At 44.8% G+C, this 18,231-nt stretch overlaps 1 protein-coding gene across 1 annotated transcript in view; it reads right to left on the bottom strand.

The window, feature by feature from the left end:
• LOC125452339 (dynein axonemal heavy chain 8-like) overlaps positions 1-18,231 on the bottom strand; it is a 1,009,221-nt gene that overhangs the window by 634,740 nt on the left and 356,250 nt on the right. The window contains exon 18 of the mRNA XM_059645685.1: positions 3,925-4,112. Within this exon, the coding sequence (XP_059501668.1) occupies positions 3,925-4,112 (188 nt within the window). The remainder of the gene's footprint in view (positions 1-3,924; positions 4,113-18,231) is intronic.

The following is an 18,231-nucleotide window of genomic DNA, read 5'->3' as shown; positions in this document are numbered from 1 at the left end:
GTAAATCCTGTCTCAAAGAAATCCTCTCAATAAATTCCCTACCACTGATGTAAGGCTCATCAGCCTGTAATTGGCTGGATTATCCTTACAACCCTTCTTAAACAACGAAACAACATTGGCTATTCTCCAATATTCTGGGACCTCCCCTGTAGCCAGTGAGGATACAAAGATTTCTCTCAAGGCCCCAGCAATTTCCTCCCTTTCTTCTCTCAGTATTCTGGGGTATATCCCATCAGGCCCTGGGGACATGTCTACCTTAATGTTTTTCAAGACCTGCAATGCCTCCTCCCTTCTTATCTCAACATGGCCCAAATTATCTACACACCCTTCCCCCGACTCATCATTCACCAAGTCCTTCTCTATGGTGAATACTGATGCAAAATATTCATTTAATACATCACCTATTTCCTTCGGCTCCGTGCACAAATTCCCTTCCCTGTCCTTTAGTGAGCCAACCCACTGCCTGGCTACCCTTTTACTCTTTATATATGTATAAAAAACCTTGGGATTTTCCTTCATCTGTAAATGGTGCTGAATATTATCCAACCAAAGGCGAACATCCCAACTTCCAACCTTATGATGGAGGGACGGTCATTTATTAAGCATTAATGATAGTTGGGCCCAGTAGGAGGAGCCTGAGGAGCTCCTGCAGAGATGTCCTGGAGCTGAGATGACTGACTTCCAACATCACAACAACTCTCCCATGTGCCACATATGACTCCAATCATTGGAGAGTTTGCACTGGTTCCCATTGATTCAATTTTTGCTGAGGCTTCTTGGAGGCATACTTGGTTGAAAGTGGACTTTTGTTAAGGGCTGTTACTCTCACCTTTCCTCTGGAATTGAGAGCTTTTGTCCATGTTTGAACCAAGGCTGTAACAAGGAGTGACGTTAGCCAACAATACGTCTTGGACACACCACGTAGATTCAACAATCAAGAAGGCACAACAACACCTCTTCTTCTTCAGGTGGCTTAGGAAATTCAGCATTTCCATAAGGACCCTCACCAATGTTCACAGAAGCACCACAGAAAGAATTCTGTCCGGGTGCATAACAATTTGGAATAGCAACTATTTAACTCAAGATTGTAAGAAACTAGAGAAAGTTCTGTACATAGACCAGGCCATATCAGGAGCCAAGCTCCCATCCTTGGACTTCATTTATATTTCTTATTGCCACAGAAAGGATGCCAAGATCATTAAAGGCCCCTCCCACCCTAGTAATACTGTTTTCCAAGCTCTTAGGTCAGGCAGAAGATACAGAAGCTTGAACATACATACCAACAGGTTCAAGAACAGTTTCTTCCCTGCTGCTATTAGAGTGATGAATAGACCTCTCTAATTCAAACCTAATGTTGATCTTGCTTTGTACACTTGTGCAGCTGTAACCTTGTATGCCTCGTTCCGTCTAAGCACCCTATGATCTGTATTTTCTTGAATTTTATGGACTATCTGTATTGCTTGCAAATTAAAACTTCTCACTGTACGTAGATACATATAACAATAATAAATCAAATCAAACCTGTACTCTCCTCCAGATCATTTATAGATATCTCAGAAACAATTGAGTTTGGGCACTGATGCCTGTGGAACAACACTATTCACAGATCTCAAGTCAGCAAAACACCTTTCCACCACTACTCTCTGTCTTCTCTGCCCAAACCAGTTCTGTATCCATCTTACCAGCTCATTGTGGATCCCATATAACTTCACCTTCTGCATCAGCCTGCCATGAGGGACCTTGTCAAAGGCCTTGCTAAAGTCCATGTAGATAACATTTGCTGCTCTACTCTGATCAAATATCTTTGTCATTTCCTTAAAGAAACCCAATCAAGATTTTAAGATACCACTTCTCCCACACAAAGCCATGCTGCCTATCACGAATAATACATATTTTTCCAAGTGTGTGTAAATTCTTTTCTAAGAATCTTCTCCATAAATTTCCATACCATTGACATAAATCTCACTGACCTATAATTTCCTTAATTATCCCTGTTGCCCTTCTTAACAAAGGAACAACAACAGCTATTCTCCGGTCTTTTGGGACCTCTCCTGTGATTAAAAAGAATACAAAGAATACAGTGATTTTGTTTATGTCCCAGCTATTTCCTGCCTTGCCCCCCTCAGTATGATGGGATAGACCCATCAGATCTTGTGGTCTTGTCTCCCTTAATGCTTTTCAAAACGCCCAACACCTCCTCCTGGAGTTAATGGAAATAGGGGAAACCTCTCTACTGGTTGGAGTCATATGTTAGATAAAGGAAGATGGCTGTGAGTTTTGGAGCTGTCATCTCAGCTCCAGGATATCTTTACATGAGATCCTTAGAGTAATATCCTAGGCCCAATGATCTTCAGCTGCTTCATAAATGAGCTGCACTCCATCATAAGGTACGAAGTGGGAATGCTTACGGATAATTGTGCAATGCTCAACATTATCAGGACTCCTAGGATACCAAACCAGTCCATGTCCGAACCCAGGAAGAACTGGACCAAGTCTGGACTGAAATGTGGCAAGCAACATCTACACCACACAAATTCCAGGCAATGACCAAATCCAACTAGAGAGAATAGAGTCACAGTGTCCTGATTCCCACTGTCAATATCCTGGGGGTTTCCAAAAACTTAACCAGGTCATCCATATAAACACTGTGGCTACAAGAACACACCAGAGGCTAGGGATCCCTAGTACAAAGTAACTCACCTCCTGACTCCCCAGGCATATCCATCATTTACAAGGCAAAAATCAGAAGAGTGATGGAGTACTGTCCACTTCCCTGGATGAGCAAGCTCCAACAACACTTGGGAAGCTTGATGCCATCCAAGAGAATGCACCCTACTTGATTGGCACCACATCTGCAAGCATCCATTATCGTCATGAAGGTAAGCTGATTCTTTCTCTGTTTATTTAGTCTGTCATAAAGTATGTGCACAGATCATTCAAAGTGGGAGAACAGATGAAGAAAGCAGTAAATGAAGCATATAATGTACTCAGCTTTAGTAATAGAGGTATAGAGTACAAGAACATGAAGATAATGTTGAGCGTGTAAAAGGTACTTGAAAGATCTCAGCTAGGCTACTGTGCATGGTCATGGGTACTACATTATACAAATGTATTGGAGAAACTGCAGAAGCAATTTACTGGAATAGTTCCAGATAATGAGACACCAGATATGAGGATGGTTTAAGGAAGTTGGGACTTTTCTCATTTGAGAGAAGATTTGAGAGGGGATCTGATTAAGGTTTTCACAATTTTGAATGAGTTGGAACAGGGTGGATAGAGTGAAGCTGTTTCCACTTGGGTGTGTGCCCCTGAGTGCTAGACGAGTACAATGATATTTGGTAGGTGCAGCACTGAAGTGTTGAAGCATCCTGCAAGTGGTCTGGAAATATCCCATGAGGATTCTTAGAGGTTGGCACATGTTGGATGCTAATGTGGCTGGATGTAGGGCGTCTGTGGCAGGTGCCGTGAGATGTTGGTGGTATTCAACATGGAGGCCTTTCAGAGCAAGTGGCAAGTTAAATCTCTCAGGTGCTTGCTCTGGTTTCCTTGCTGAGTTTTTCTGATGCTAAATATTAATGTTAATTCCTGAGGCTAAGTATTAATTATGCCATTAATATGGCTTTTAATAATCAATAACGACTATTAATTAATTCACAGCTGCCTGGTGAGAATTTCACCCATGCTGCTTGTGAAAAGTATAAAGTATGGAGGGAGAGAGCATCCTAATGTTAAGATGGGTCTTACCCAATTCTACCACACATCTCCCCATAGGCCACATCACTCAGATGTAAAATTCTGCCCTACAATTTTGCTTTATATTAATAATTGTAATGGCATAATGGAGTAGAACTACATTGACCAACCAATTAGAAATTGAAAAATACATCCTCACCATATCTCACAAAGAAATACTAAATGGCCTACCTCCAAATTGTTACAGTTAGATTTTAATGTATTTTCCATTTTTAGCAGACGTTTGGCTATCTCTGGAATCTCCAAATCCATCTTTAACATGCACTTAGACTCTCGAAGAATCTCAAAAATTCTATGATCAAAGTTCGAATAGAGCTTTCCAGTCTCTGGATCACGTACCAAAAGTGTTGCTTGAAGCACTATATAAAAATGTTGTTAATAATATTCAGATACGTAACATAATGCTGCAATATATTTTTATAATAACTGTTAATTTAGATAAATTTACAGTGCTGAAATAATCATTTCACTAAACAGTGGACAATTGTAAAATTTTCATCTTATTAGTTGAACATGTAAATATAACTCACTGCCAAACATCTATCTATAGATTTCAATTTATGCTCAATCTTCAGGAAACATCTGGCTGTCTTTTACACCATTTTTTTTCTTCTTTATTCATTAATAGGATGAGGGTGTCACTGGCTTGCAGCATTTATTGCCCATCCCTATTGCTATGAGTCTGGAGTCACGTGCAGGCCAGACCAGGTAAGGATGGCACTTCCCTTCCCTGAAGGACATTAGTGAAGCAGATGAGTTTTTCCCAGCAATCAACAATGGATTGATGGTCATCCTTAGATCCTTAATTCCAGATATTTTATTGAATTCAAACTTCACCATCTGCTGTGATTCAAACCCATGTCCCCAAAAGATTACCTGGTCTCTTGATTAACAATCCAGTGATAACACCACAAGGCCATTGCCTCCCCCTTATAGGTGCAGGCTTTATTTGGGCTTGAATAAATTCCACCAAAAAGCCCAGGTTTGCCATTTGCTTATAAGAATTTCATGACCATTCTTTGGTTTTGCTTCTATTATTGAATCACTCAAATCCTGCACTACTATTTAGTTAACAATAGATAGACAATCTTCTTCTAAGCAGATTACAAATCAGGGTGACTCTAGCCTTACCTATTCGTGAACTGTTGTAGGATGAACAGCTCATTTTGTTGAAGATGCTTACCTGCTGCAGAGATGCCAAAAGCCAGAATGCGAGCTCATATATCTACAGCCAGCTGGGCCTTTGACCTCCATATGCATATCGAACCCTAATTGCAATACTAACACATTGTTTCAATAGGAAGATGCAGTGGCCGTCCTGTCAGAGCAGGCCGGCAGACTAAAGGAGTGTGATCAGAAGGGACAAAAATAAGGCAAGTTGATTTACATTCTGTGGGATCCAGTGAAATGCGAGCAACTTAAATGAGTCTAGGGAACTGAAATAGCCTAACCTCATTACTGGAGAATTTGATGACTTTTCAACTTACACAGTTACCCAGCTTCAAAGTCCACTTGGAAATAAAATAAAAGCTTGCAGCAGGTGTCTTCTCAACCATCCATTGCAGGTACTGCAGAAGATTTAAGAAAATTTTGCTTGGATTTTACCTAACAGGAATAAGCAAGGAGTATTTTCTCCCAAAAAGAGAAGGATTAGAGATGAGCATGGGCATGGTAAGACACATGGGAGGACCAGGAATCTCAACTGCTCCAATTTTAATGCAAGGAGCCTAACTGCTATGGTGAATAAACTCAGAGCATTGAATGGCACATGAGATTATGATATGTTGCAATCACTGAGACATGGTTGAACTGAGGGCAGGACTGGCTACTCAACATTCCAGGACATAGAAGTTTCAGATGTGACGAGTGTGTTTAAGAGGGTTGGGGGCATTACTTTATTGATAAAGGAGTCCATCACTGATATACTGAGGGACAGTGTCTTAGAAGATTTTTCAAATGAGGCCATCTGGGTAGAAATCAGAAATTGAAAAAAGGGGCGATCGTTTTGCTGAGATTATACTTCAGTCCTCCTAACAGTCAGAAGGAGATAGAGATTCTGATGAAGGGTTCAGGCCCAAAACATCAGATTTTGTGCTCCTAAGATGCTGCTTGGCCTGCTGTGTTCATCCAGCTCCACACTTTGTTATCTTATATAGAGTGGAGGGTATTGCTGAAATAAAATTAGGAGGTCAAAGAGGGCCCATGATATATCTTTGGCAGATAGGAATAAGGAAAACCCTAAGACATTTTCCAAATATATAAAGAACTAGTGGGTTGCCAGGGATAGAATGGGGACTATTAAATGCTATAGTAGCGACCTTATGTGGATGAGGTCTTAAATGAATATTTCTCATCTGTACTCACAATGGAGAAACATATTGAAGCTGAAGATTTCAGTTGGGATGGTGACTTTCTACACCATGTTAAAATGAGTAGGGAGGAAGTATTAGACATTTTGGCAGGCATAAAGTTGCATAAATCCCCAGGGCCTGATGAGATGTATCTCAGGCTTCTACAGTAGGCAAGGGAGGTTATATGTATTAATTCAGCTGGCAAATTGAGCAGAAAGTTAAAACTTAATCCTGGTAAGTGGGAAGTGACGCATTTTGGGAAGCTGAATAAGGGAAGGATTTACATAATGAATGGTTGGTCCCAAGAGAGTATTGAGGAACAAAGGGACCTTGGTCTAGAAGTCCAAAGATCCCTGAAGGTGTCAACACAGGTAGATCAGGCGGTGAAGAAGGCATATGAGATTAGATTAGATTACCTATAGTGTGGATACAGGCCCTTCAGCCTAACAAGTCCACACCGCCTCTTGAAGCATCCACCCAGACCCATCCCCCTATAACCCACACAGCCCTGAACACTATGGGCAATTTAGCATGGCCGATCCACCTAGCTTGCACATCTTTGGACTGTGGGAGGAAACCGGAACACCCAGAGGAAACCCACGCAGACACAGGGAGAACGTGCAAACTCTGCACAGACAGTTGCCCAAGACTGGAATCAAACCCGGGTCCCTGGTGCTGTGAGGCAGCAGTACTAACCACTGAGCCACTGATGCTTACCTTCATTATGCAGGGTGTAGAATACAGGGGCAGGGAAAATTTATTGCAACTTTATCGAGTATTGGCTGGACCACAGATGGAATACTGTGTGTAGTTCTGTTCACCACACAATAGAACGTAGAACATAGAACATAGAAAAGTACAGCACAGTACAGGCCCTTCGGCCCACGATGTTGTGCCGTGGAATATTCCTAATCCAAAAATAAAATAACCTAACCTACATTCCCCTCAATTCACTGCTGTCCATGTGCATGTCCAGCAGTCGCTTAAATGTCACTAATGACTCTGCTTCCACGACTACCACTGGTAAACTATTCCATGCACTCACAACTCTCTGGGTGAAGAACCTCCCTCTGACGTCTCCTCTATACCTTCCTCCTAACACCTTAAAACTATGACCCCTCGTGGCAGTCAATCCTGCCCTGGGAAATAGTCTCTGGCTATCGACTCTATCCACGCCTCTCATTACCTTGTACACCTCGATCAGATCACCTCTCTTCCTCCTTCTCTCCAGAGAGAAAAGTCCGAGCTCAGTCAACCTCTCCTCGTAAGACAAGCCCTCCAGTCCAGGCAGCATCCTGGTAAACCTCCTTTGCACCCTCTCCAAAGCCTCCACATCTTTCATATAATCGGGTGACCAGAACTGGACACAATATTCCAAGTGTGGTCTCACCAAAGTTTTGTAGAGCTGCAGCATAACCTCGCGACTCTTAAACTCGATCCCCCTGTTAATGAAAGCCAAAACACCTTATGCTTTCTTAACAATCTTATCCACCCGGGTGGCAACTTTGAGGGAGCTATGCACTTGAACACCAAGATCCCGCTGTTCGTCCACACTGCCAAGAATCCTGCCTTTAATCCTATATTCAGCATTTAGGTTCGACCTTCCAAAATGCATCACTTCGCATTTATCCAGATTGAACTCCATCTGCCATTTCTCAGCCCAGCTCTGCATTCTGTCAATGTCTCGCTGAAGTCTGCAATAGCCCTCAATACTATCAACGGCACCTCCAACCTTTGTGTCATCAGCAAACATACTAACCCACCCCTCAACCTCCTCATCCAAGTCATTTATAAAAACTACAAAGAATAGAGGCCCAAGAACAGAGCCCTGCAGGACACCACTCAGCACTGACCTCCTGGCAGAATACTTACCATCTACAACCACTCTCTGCCTCCTGTCAGCCAACCAATTCTGAATCCAGACAGCCAAATCACCTTGTATCCTACCTCCTGACTTTATGAATGAGCCTGCCGTGGGGAACCTTATCAAATGCCTTGCTGAAGTCCATGTACACCACATCCACTGCTCGACCCTCGTCAACCTGTCTCGTGACTTCCTCAAAGAACTCAATAAGATTTGTAAGGCATGACCTGCCCCTCACAAAGCCATGCTGACTCCCTTTAATCACGCTATGCTTTTCCAAATATATAGGAAGATGTAGTGGAGAGGATGCAAAGGAGATTCACCGGGATGTTTCCTGGGACGTAAAATCTCAGTTCTGAAAAATGACTGGACAGGCCGGCTTTGTCTTCCTTGGAGCAGAGGGCCTAGGGAGGACCTGATTGAGGTGTACAAAATTATAAAAGGCATAGAAGGGTTGGACTGTGGGCACCTTTTCCCCATATAGACATGTCTAAGACCAGGAGGCGTAAGTTTAAGTTGAGGGGTAGGTTCTTTAAAGGGGATCAGAGGAAAACATTTTTTCCCCCAGAATTTAATTGACACATGAATGCACTGCCTGAGAGGGTGCTGAAGGTACCGTATTCTTGCAATATTTAAGAACCATCTGGAAGAGCATTTCAAAGGCCAAGGCATAATAGGCTATGGACCAAGTGCTGGTAAATGTGATCAGAATAGTTTGGTGTTCATTGATCGGCATAAAGATAGTGGGCCAAAGAGCCTCTTTCTATCCTCTGTGACTATGACTCTGAGTGCTAACAATCGAAGAACTGGTAAGCCAGTCAAACAGGACAATAAAACGACTCTCTCGTACTCTGAATGGTGGAATCCAGTCATGGTCAAAAGGAATCAGAGCAACAAAACCTCAACTGATCTGAAAAATTCAGAAATTTGCAATTGACTGTAAAACCACCCATGCCAAAGATACTGATATCCTCCACTACAATTGCCACAATGTACAATTATTCAATCTTCTTAATAATTCCGATACTGATTTATCTAAATTTCCTTTCGGAAGTTTTTAGACGTACCCCTTTTTCTGATCTGTGTGCATGTGTGTTGCATTACTAATATCTGGAATTGTAACAAATTGGGGAATGCTGTCTTGCGTCTGGGCATAACACACTGGCGGCTCAATCTACGATTTGAACCAACAAACAAAGGGCCTGACTGGATAAAATGTCAATTCGAAACCAAGTTTTTAAAAATCTGAAAAGGTCTTTCTTGAGTTTTCACTATTACAGTGTGCAAATATCTGCATTCAAAGCCAACATATTTCAATGAGAATTAAAGGAAGTTACCTTTGAGGTTTTAAGTGCCTGTCCCTTGAATAACTAAAAGATTGAATGAGGCAGTTGGGATTAGTATTTCACTCAAAAGCCAGAAAACCTGGAATTTTAATTGCTTAAAGGTAGAAATTGAGAATGATGAGGAGGTAATGGTCTAGACAAGTCACCACACTAGCTGGTGAATTATGCGCTGAACCACAAATCCTTATTTCCATTTAAACTCTTGCCTCATCATCCCAAGCCATGAGAAAGAACAGAATTGGAGAAGACTGATAGGAAACCAATGGGAAAGCTCAGATGCTAGGAGCCCTCCTGAGGAAAGAAATAATGATCTGAGATGAAGGTGAGGTTAGAAAACCTGTATGTTCTAAATACCATCAGAGATAATGGGAACTGCAGATGCTGGAGATTCCAAGATAATAAAATGTGAGGCTGGATGAACACAGCAGGCCAAGCAGCATCTCAGGAGCACAAAAGCTGACGTTTCGGGCCTAGACCCTTCATCAGAGAGGGGGATGGGGGGAGGGAACTGGAATAAATAGGGGGAGAGGGGGAGGCGGACCGAAGATGGAGAGTAAAGAAGATAGGTGGAGAGGGTGTAGGTGGGGAGGTAGGGAGGGGATAGGTCAGTCCAGGGAAGACGGACAGGTCAAGGAGGTGGGATGAGGTTAGTAGGTAGCTGGGGGTGCGGCTTGGGGTGGGAGGAAGGGATGGGTGAGAGGAAGAACCGGTTAGGGAGGCAGAGACAGGTTGGACTGGTTTTGGGATGCAGTGGGTGGGGGGGAAGAGCTGGGCTGGTTGTGTGGTGCAGTGGGGGGAGGGGATGAACTGGGCTGGTTTAGGGATGCAGTGGGGGAAGGGGAGATTTTGAAACTGGTGAAGTCCACATTGATACCATATGGCTGCAGGGTTCCCAGGCGGAATATGAGTTGCTGTTCCTGCAACCTTCGGGTGGCATCATTGTGGCAGTGCAGGAGGCCCATGATGGACATGTCATCAAGAGAATGGGAGGGGGAGTGGAAATGGTTTGTGACTGGGAGGTGCAGTTGTTTGTTGCGAACTGAGCGGAGGTGTTCTGCAAAGCGGTCCCCAAGCCTCCGCTTGGTTTCCCCAATGTAGAGAAAGCCGCACCGGGTACAGTGGATGCAGTATACCACATTGGCAGATGTGCAGGTGAACCTCTGCTTAATGTGGAATGTCATCTTGGGGCCTGGGATGGGGGTGAGGGAGGAGGTGTGGGGACAAGTGTAGCATTTCCTGCGGTTGCAGGGGAAGGTGCCGGGTGTGGTGGGGTTGGAGGGCAGTGTGGAGCGAACAAGGGAGTCACGGAGAGAGTGGTCTCTCCGGAAAGCAGACAGGGGTGGGGATGGAAAAATGTCTTGGGTGGTGGGGTCGGATTGTAAATGGCGGAAGTGTCGGAGGATAATGCGTTGTATCCGGAGGTTGGTAGGGTGGTGTGTGAGAACGAGGGGGATCCTCTTGGGGCGGTTGTGGCGGGGGCGGGGTGTGAGGGATGTGTCGCGGGAAATGCGGGAGACGCGGTCAAGGGCGTTCTCAATCACCGTGGGGGGGAAGTTGCGGTCCTTAAAGAACTTGGACATCTGGGATGTGCGGGAGTGGAATGTCTTATCGTGGGAGCAGATGCGGCGGAGGCGGAGGAATTGGGAATAGGGGATGGAATTTTTGCAGGAGGGTGGGTGGGAGGAGGTGTATTCTAGGTAGCTGTGGGAGTCGGTGGGCTTGAAATGGACATCAGTTACAAGCTGGTTGCCTGAGATGGAGACTGAGAGGTCCAGGAAGGTGAGGGATGTGCTGGAGATGGCCCAGGTGAACTGAAGGTTGGGGTGGAAGGTGTTGGTGAAGTGGATGAACTGTTCGAGCTCCTCTGGGGAGCAAGAGGCGGCGCCGATACAGTCATCAATGTACCGGAGGAAGAGGTGGGGTTTGGGGCCTGTGTAGGTGCGGAAGATGGACTGTTCCACGTAACCTACAAAGAGGCAGGCATAGCTGGGGCCCATGCGGGTGCCCATGGCCACCCCCTTAGTCTGTAGGAAGTGGGAGGAGTCAAAAGAGAAGTTGTTGAGTGTGAGGACGAGTTCCGCTAGGCGGATGAGAGTGTCGGTGGAGGGGGCCTGGTCGGGCCTGCGGGACAGGAAGAAGCGGAGGGCCTTGAGGCCATCTCCATGCGGAATGCAGGTGTACAGGGACTGGACGTCCATGGTGAATATGAGGTGTTGGGGGCCAGGGAATTGGAAGTCCTGGAGGAGGTGGAGGGCGTGGGTGGTGTCACGGACATAGGTGGGGAGTTCCTGGACCAAAGGGGAGAAAATGGAGTCCAGATAGGTGGAGATGAGTTCGGTGGGGCAGGAGCAGGCTGAGACGATGGGTCGACCAGGGCAGGCAGGTTTGTGGATTTTGGGAAGGAGATAGAAACGGGCCGTGCGGGGTTGGGGAACAATGAGGTTGGAGGCTGTGGGTGGGAGGTCCCCTGAGGTGATGAGGTCATGAATGGTGTTGGAGATGATGGTTTGGTGCTCGGGTGTGGGGTCATGATCGAGGAGGCGGTAGGAGGTGGTGTCGGAGAGTTGGCGTCTGGCCTCGGCGATGTAGAGGTCAGTACGCCATACTACCACTGCGCCACCCTTGTCTGATGGTGAGGTTGGGGTTGGAGCGGAGGGAGCGGAGGGCTGCCCGTTCTGCGGGGGAGAGGTTGGAGTGGGTGAGAGGGGTGGAGAGGTTGAGGCGGTTAATGTCTCGACGGCAGTTGGAGATGAAGAGGTCGAGGGAGGGTAGGAGGCCTGGGGGTGGTGTCCAGGAGGAGGACTTGTGTTGGAAGCGGGTGAAGGGGTCAGTGGAAGGAGGGTTGGGTTCCCGGTTGAAGAAGTAGGCATGCAGGCGAAGACGGCGGAAAAACTGCTCTATGTCCGACCGTGTCTGGGTCAAACTGCTAGAGGGAAATAACAGTGAGATTTTTTGGAGCACGTACACCTCTCACAGAAAATAGGTGTCAGTCAGAGAGCAGAGATACCAGGCTACAGCTCTAACTGCAACTGCAAGTTTCTGTGAGGGAACTCCTAAGAATATTGATGAGGTTCAACAAATCAATTCTACAGAAGAGTTGCCAAGATTTTGAATCTAAAGGAAGTGTGAGCACATTTCTCTGGCCTGTAGTGATAAAGATGGATGCCTGGGCTAATCAAGCTCCAATGCTGTTTGATCTTGCCACTAGAGAGTGCAGTCAGTGGCAAGATGCTGGTAAAAGTGATTGAAGAAGGCTGCATGCCTATTCCTTTTTACTGGGTGCATCTGGAGTGTGGCCTTGTGTCGGCACCAATGATTGTGGACAGGGTTAACCTGCTTGTTGGCAATAATCTGGCAGGATGAAATGTACATAGCATACCCAGTGGTTTCTGCAAAGCTCATGGGGTCAGTCTGACCAAACAGCTGCCGGAGAAATTGGCTCATAATTTGCCTGACTCTGTGTTCATGCGCTTTCTGATCTTAGCCAGTGGAGGCTCAGGTGGCAGTGTAAACAGACACTTTGATCCGGCTGCCTAAAATGGTTTTCAGAAGCCTATTATTATTAATATTTATTTATTGTCATGTGTTACAAATTCGGTTAAAAGTGTATCATGTCACCACTTTCCGGCGCCACCTTAAAATGCAGCAAATAATCCAATACATAGAACATGAAGCTAGAAAGTAAGGAAATAAAATTAAAAGTTCAACTTTACAGTTGTTCTTTTATGCTCTTAGCCATGAGCCTGGATCCAGGCTTTTCCACCCCGATGCCAAGTCCAATACCAGCATAAAGCTGTTGGCCAGGCTCGGGTCCCTTCACCACACAGCTGCACTGGAACAAAATCGCCATTCTTTGGTGCCATCTTGCTTGCACCGACATTCCACTGTCATGATTCCACACTGGACCAATCTTGTCAACCGCCACTGATGCTGCTAAGTCCTGAACTGGGCTCAGACTTGACGCTAGGTCCACCACGGCAAGAAATCCACTAAAGATGCTGCCAGGTCCCCTACTGGGCCCAAGCTGCCTCCCTGTTCTGCATCCGCCACCACCGATGCCATTGACACCAATGCCATTGACACCAATGCCATAATGGCTGAGCCCTCCTCAAGAAGGTAAGTAAAATTCCTAAAGAGAAGAAAATAAAACAACAAAATGAAAAAAGAGAAATGCAGACAGAGTGGACAAGACCTGGACTCAGGATCTTGAACATTACTTACTCTGCCACCACCATCTTGGAAGTCTAGGAGGTCCCAAGGTGGTAAAAAACAGAAATAATTTGGTAGCACTGTTGACCCACTGTTAGAAACACATGCTCAGACCACTTACATTGAGGTTGAGGTAGCTATCATTTCTAAATGTTACTTTATTAAAAGTGAGGTGCCATTAAAGAAATGGGAACTCCCTGGCAGACCTGTAAATAAGGAATAGACACAGATCCCCCCAAGGTAGTGGCACTGCCAAGGTACTGCGTGGACATGTTGCAGTTATTGTAACTGGAATAAATTATGAGATCACCTTCTGATTCCCACCAGGGACTTACCCCAAAATTGCACCAGTTTTAGTCCATTTAAACAACTTTACAGGCACCAAGGGATGTTTTTAGGACAGATAGAAGAAGTGTCCAGGCAGACTTCGTAGCATAGTTAAAGGAGGAACTCACAGCCTGTGAAGTGACCTGAGAAAACTTGAAAATCTCCCAAACAATAATGAAGGAAAAAGCAGACTAACAAAGCAGGTCCTGAAACATTTAGCCAAGTGAACCTTTGAAAGACTCAGTTAAGTATCCTGTATAAAGCAGTGAATAAACATAGTAAAGTGAATTACATGATTGAAAACTAGATTATGCAAAAAGCAGAGGCTGTGTGTCAACATGATGGAGCAATACCGGTGCTAAGAATGAAACCAAAAGGTGTCAGTTTACTCCATTGCCATCAACTGTGACAATAAGGGTAGTAGAGAGATTCAACTGTAGAAAGACAGAGTGAGGCCAACATTGGTGATCAGAATTGACTCCTTCTCAATTTGATTTGATTTCATTTATTGCTGTCACATGTACCAAATACAGTGAAAAATGTTGTTTTGCATGCTCTATAGGTAGATTGTACCGTACAAGATGCATCATGGGAGCAGAACAGAGTGCAGAATATAGTGCGACTGCTGTGGAGAAGGTGCGGAAACAGAGAGAGAATAACATTAACATTTGAGGGGTCCAACTGGTAACAGTGGGGAAAAAGCTGTTCTTAAATCTGTTCACACATGTGCTCAAACTTTTATATCTTCTGTGCAATGGAAGAGGGTCTAAGAGAATATAACCAGGTTGTAAGGGGTCTTTGATTATGCCTGTTGCTTTCCAGAGGCATTAGGAAGTATAGATACAGTTAACAGATGGAAGGTTGGTTTGTATGATGGACTGGGTTACACTAACAATTCTCTGCAGTTTCATGCATTTGTCAGAACAGCAGTTGTTCTACTATGCTGTGATGCATCCGGATGGGATGTTTTGTATGGTGCATGTACAAAAATTGGTAAGAGTCTTTTTGGGCGTGCCAAATTTTCTTAGCCTCCTGAGGAAGTTGAGGCATTGTTGTGTTGACCTTCATGTCAAGATGGATGGACCAGAACGGATTATTGGTGATCATCACTCCCAGGAACATGAAGCTCGGGACCAGCTCCACCTCAGAACTACTGATGCAGACAGGGGAATGTCCTCCTCTCCAATTCTTGAAATCAACGATCGCCTCCTTCATTTTGTTTTCATCGAAGGAGACTTTGTTGCCTTTGCACCATGCCGCTAAGCACTCAATCTCTTTCCTGTATTCTCTTGTCATTGTTTGAGATCCAACCTGCTAAAGTGGCGTCCCCAGCAAACTTGTGGTGGAGTTTGGTCACATTGTCATGAGCATATAAAGAGTACAGTAGGGGGCTGCGAATGGAGCCTTGTGGGACACCGGTGTTGAAGGTTATCATGGAGGAGGTGTTGTCGCTTATTTCGGTTGATTACTGAAGTCAAAGATCCAGTTATAGAGGGGCAGCTGAGACCGAGGTCTCACAGTTTGGAAATGAGCTTGTTTGGAATTATGGTGTTAAAGGCAGAGTTGTAGTCAATAGGTAGGAGTCTGAAGTAGTTATCTTTGTTATCCGAATGTTCTAGGGATGAGCATAGGGCCAGGGAGATGGCATCTGCCATGGGCCTGTTCCACTGGTAGGTGAATTACAAAGGATCAAGGCAATCTGGTAGGTTGGATTTGATGTGAGCCATGGCTAACCTGTCAAAGCAGTTCATAATTAAGGAGATTATAGCCATAGAGCGGTAGTCATTGAGGCACACTGGATGATTTTTCTTTGACACTGGGATGATGGTGGTCCTCTTGAAACAGATCGTGACTTCAGATTCAAGTAAGGAGATGCTAAAGATGTCAGTGAATATTCCTGCTGGCTGCCCACACTGGATTTGAGTTTACAGCTGGGGCCTCCATCCGGGCCATTGATAACCTAACTGGAAGACTGTATTCATTTTATAGGTAAAGCAACCGACATTACCAAGATAGATTTGCTCATGAGGTGTTGACAAGTTGCCATGACTGCCCATTTAAAAGAAATCTCTACCGCCATAATTCCAGACAGATTATGTCAGAGTTAAGCCAGGTCATTCGGATTTCAAAATGCCTAATCCATCTTCCAAAGCCTGATGAACCAGATACTGGCAGGCTTACCGAGTTGTATTGTGTCCCTAGATGACTTAGTGTAGAGCAACAACTGGGAAAAGCACTCTGGACAGTTGGGAGCCCACTTCTACAGAGTACAGTCGGCTGACCTCATGGTCACCTTCACAAATAGTGAGCCCATTAAGGCCAATGTGACCTACCTGGCACATACATTGGGTCAAGGATGAGTATGGTCAAGGCTACGAAGTAGAAGCAGTAGCATAGTTGAAAAGGGAAAGTTATGAAGACAAAAGGCAAAAATTGGCTGCGTGGCTTAGAAATATGCATCAAAAAGAATGCCTGTATACAGTCTGTGGATAGTCTTTACAGAACTATCACATGATTTACAGCAACTATACCTTCCTCCAAAGTGCTCAAAGAAAGTCAAAAACGCAGATCTCAAAGGAAGTTGAGATTTTGTAAAATGAAAATGTAATCTTATGAAGTTTCCAGAAATAGTAATAAATCTAAAGATTGGGAGGTTTTTAGAATGCAGTGATGAAAGACCAAAAAGCTGAAAGGAAAGGGAGATTAAAATATGAATGATTCCTACTCCTCATTTTAGGTCAATCTATTAGGGCTCTGCTATACAGTTCCTTGACAGCTGGCAGTGGAACTAAATGTGTAGATTTAATTGATGATTGGTGCTTCCCCATAATCTGTCTTGTCACAATAGGCCCATAGCAGACACCATCTCCCTGGCTCTACATTCATCCCTGAAGCATCTGGATAACAAGAACACTTACATCAGACTCCTGTTTATTGACTTCAGCTCTGCGTTCAAAATCATAATTCCAACCAAAATCATTTCCAGACTCCGAGACCCAGGCCTCTGCTCCGTCCTCTGTAACCGGATCCTCAATTTCCTGACCCATTGACCGCAATCAGTAAGGATATGCGATAACCCCTCCTCCACGATAATCTTCCACACTGCTACCACGTAAGGCTGAGTACTCAACCCCTCATTACATACTCACAACTGTGTGGCAAAATTCACTTATAACTCCAATTGCATGACACGACTGTAGTGAGTCGGATCTCAAGCAATGACAAGACAGAATACAGGCAAGAGATAGCTTAGTGGCATGGTGGCATGGTGAAAAGACAACAATCCCCCCTCAATGTTAGCAGAACTGACCACTAACTAAGCACACCCACTGCGTGTGGCAAGGCCTACACAATATAACAGAATACAAAGTGAGGCAGAACAGTATAGCAGATGAAAACACATTCCTGTCTGATGCGCTTAATGTTTTTTACACTTGGTTCGAGCAGAGTTCCAGTGGAATGTCTCCTGCTCCGACAGCCCAGATGCAACTGTTCCTTCTGCCACCACTGCAGATGTCAGATCAGCCTTCTTGAGAGTGGACCCATGGAACGTGACCAACTCAGGCAGAGTCCAGATCCATGCAATCAGATCGTGTGTATGGACCAGCCAGCGAGAGTATTCACTGACATCTTTAACCAGTCCTTGCTATAATCCTTGCTAGAAGCTTCAAGAAGACCACTATCATCCCAGTACCAAAGAAAATACAGGCAAAGTGCCTCAACAACTACCTGCCAGTGGCTCTGACCTCGATGGTTGAAGTGCTTCAAGAGGTTAGTCATAGCTCACATCAGCTCTAGCCTCCCAGACTGTCTCAATCCCTTGCAGACACCATTTCCTTATCCCTACACTCTTCCCTGGAACATCTGGATAACCAGAAAGCCTACATCAGGCTTCCACTGCCTTCAAAATTATAATCCAAGACAAACTAATCTCCAAACTCTGTGACCAAGGTCACTGCTCCACCTTCTGCAACTGGATCTTCAACTTCCTGACCCATAGACTGCAATCTGTGAAGACAGACAACAGCACCTCCTGCACAACAATCTTCAACATCAGCCTTCCGCACAGAAGGGTACTCAGCCCCCTACTGTACTGCCTATAAACTCATGATCGTGTGGCCAAATTTTGACTGAACTCTATTACAAGTTCACTGATGCCACCACCGTTGTAGGCCAGATATCAAAGATAGAATAAGGGGAGGTAGATTGCTTGGTGTTGTGGTGCAAAGAAAACAATCTCCCCCTCAATGTCAGCAAAACTAAAGAGCTGATCATCAACTTCAGGAAGAAAGAAGGAGGACACACTGCACCTACGTCAATGGAGCTGGTCTGGAGAGGGTCAACAGCATTAAGTTCCTAGGAGTGACAATAACTAACAATC

The sequence above is a fragment of the Stegostoma tigrinum genome, chromosome 4, assembly GCF_030684315.1.
Source record: "Stegostoma tigrinum isolate sSteTig4 chromosome 4, sSteTig4.hap1, whole genome shotgun sequence".
NCBI lineage: Eukaryota > Metazoa > Chordata > Chondrichthyes > Orectolobiformes > Stegostomatidae > Stegostoma > Stegostoma tigrinum.
This window is presented reverse-complemented; position numbering and strand designations above follow the sequence as displayed.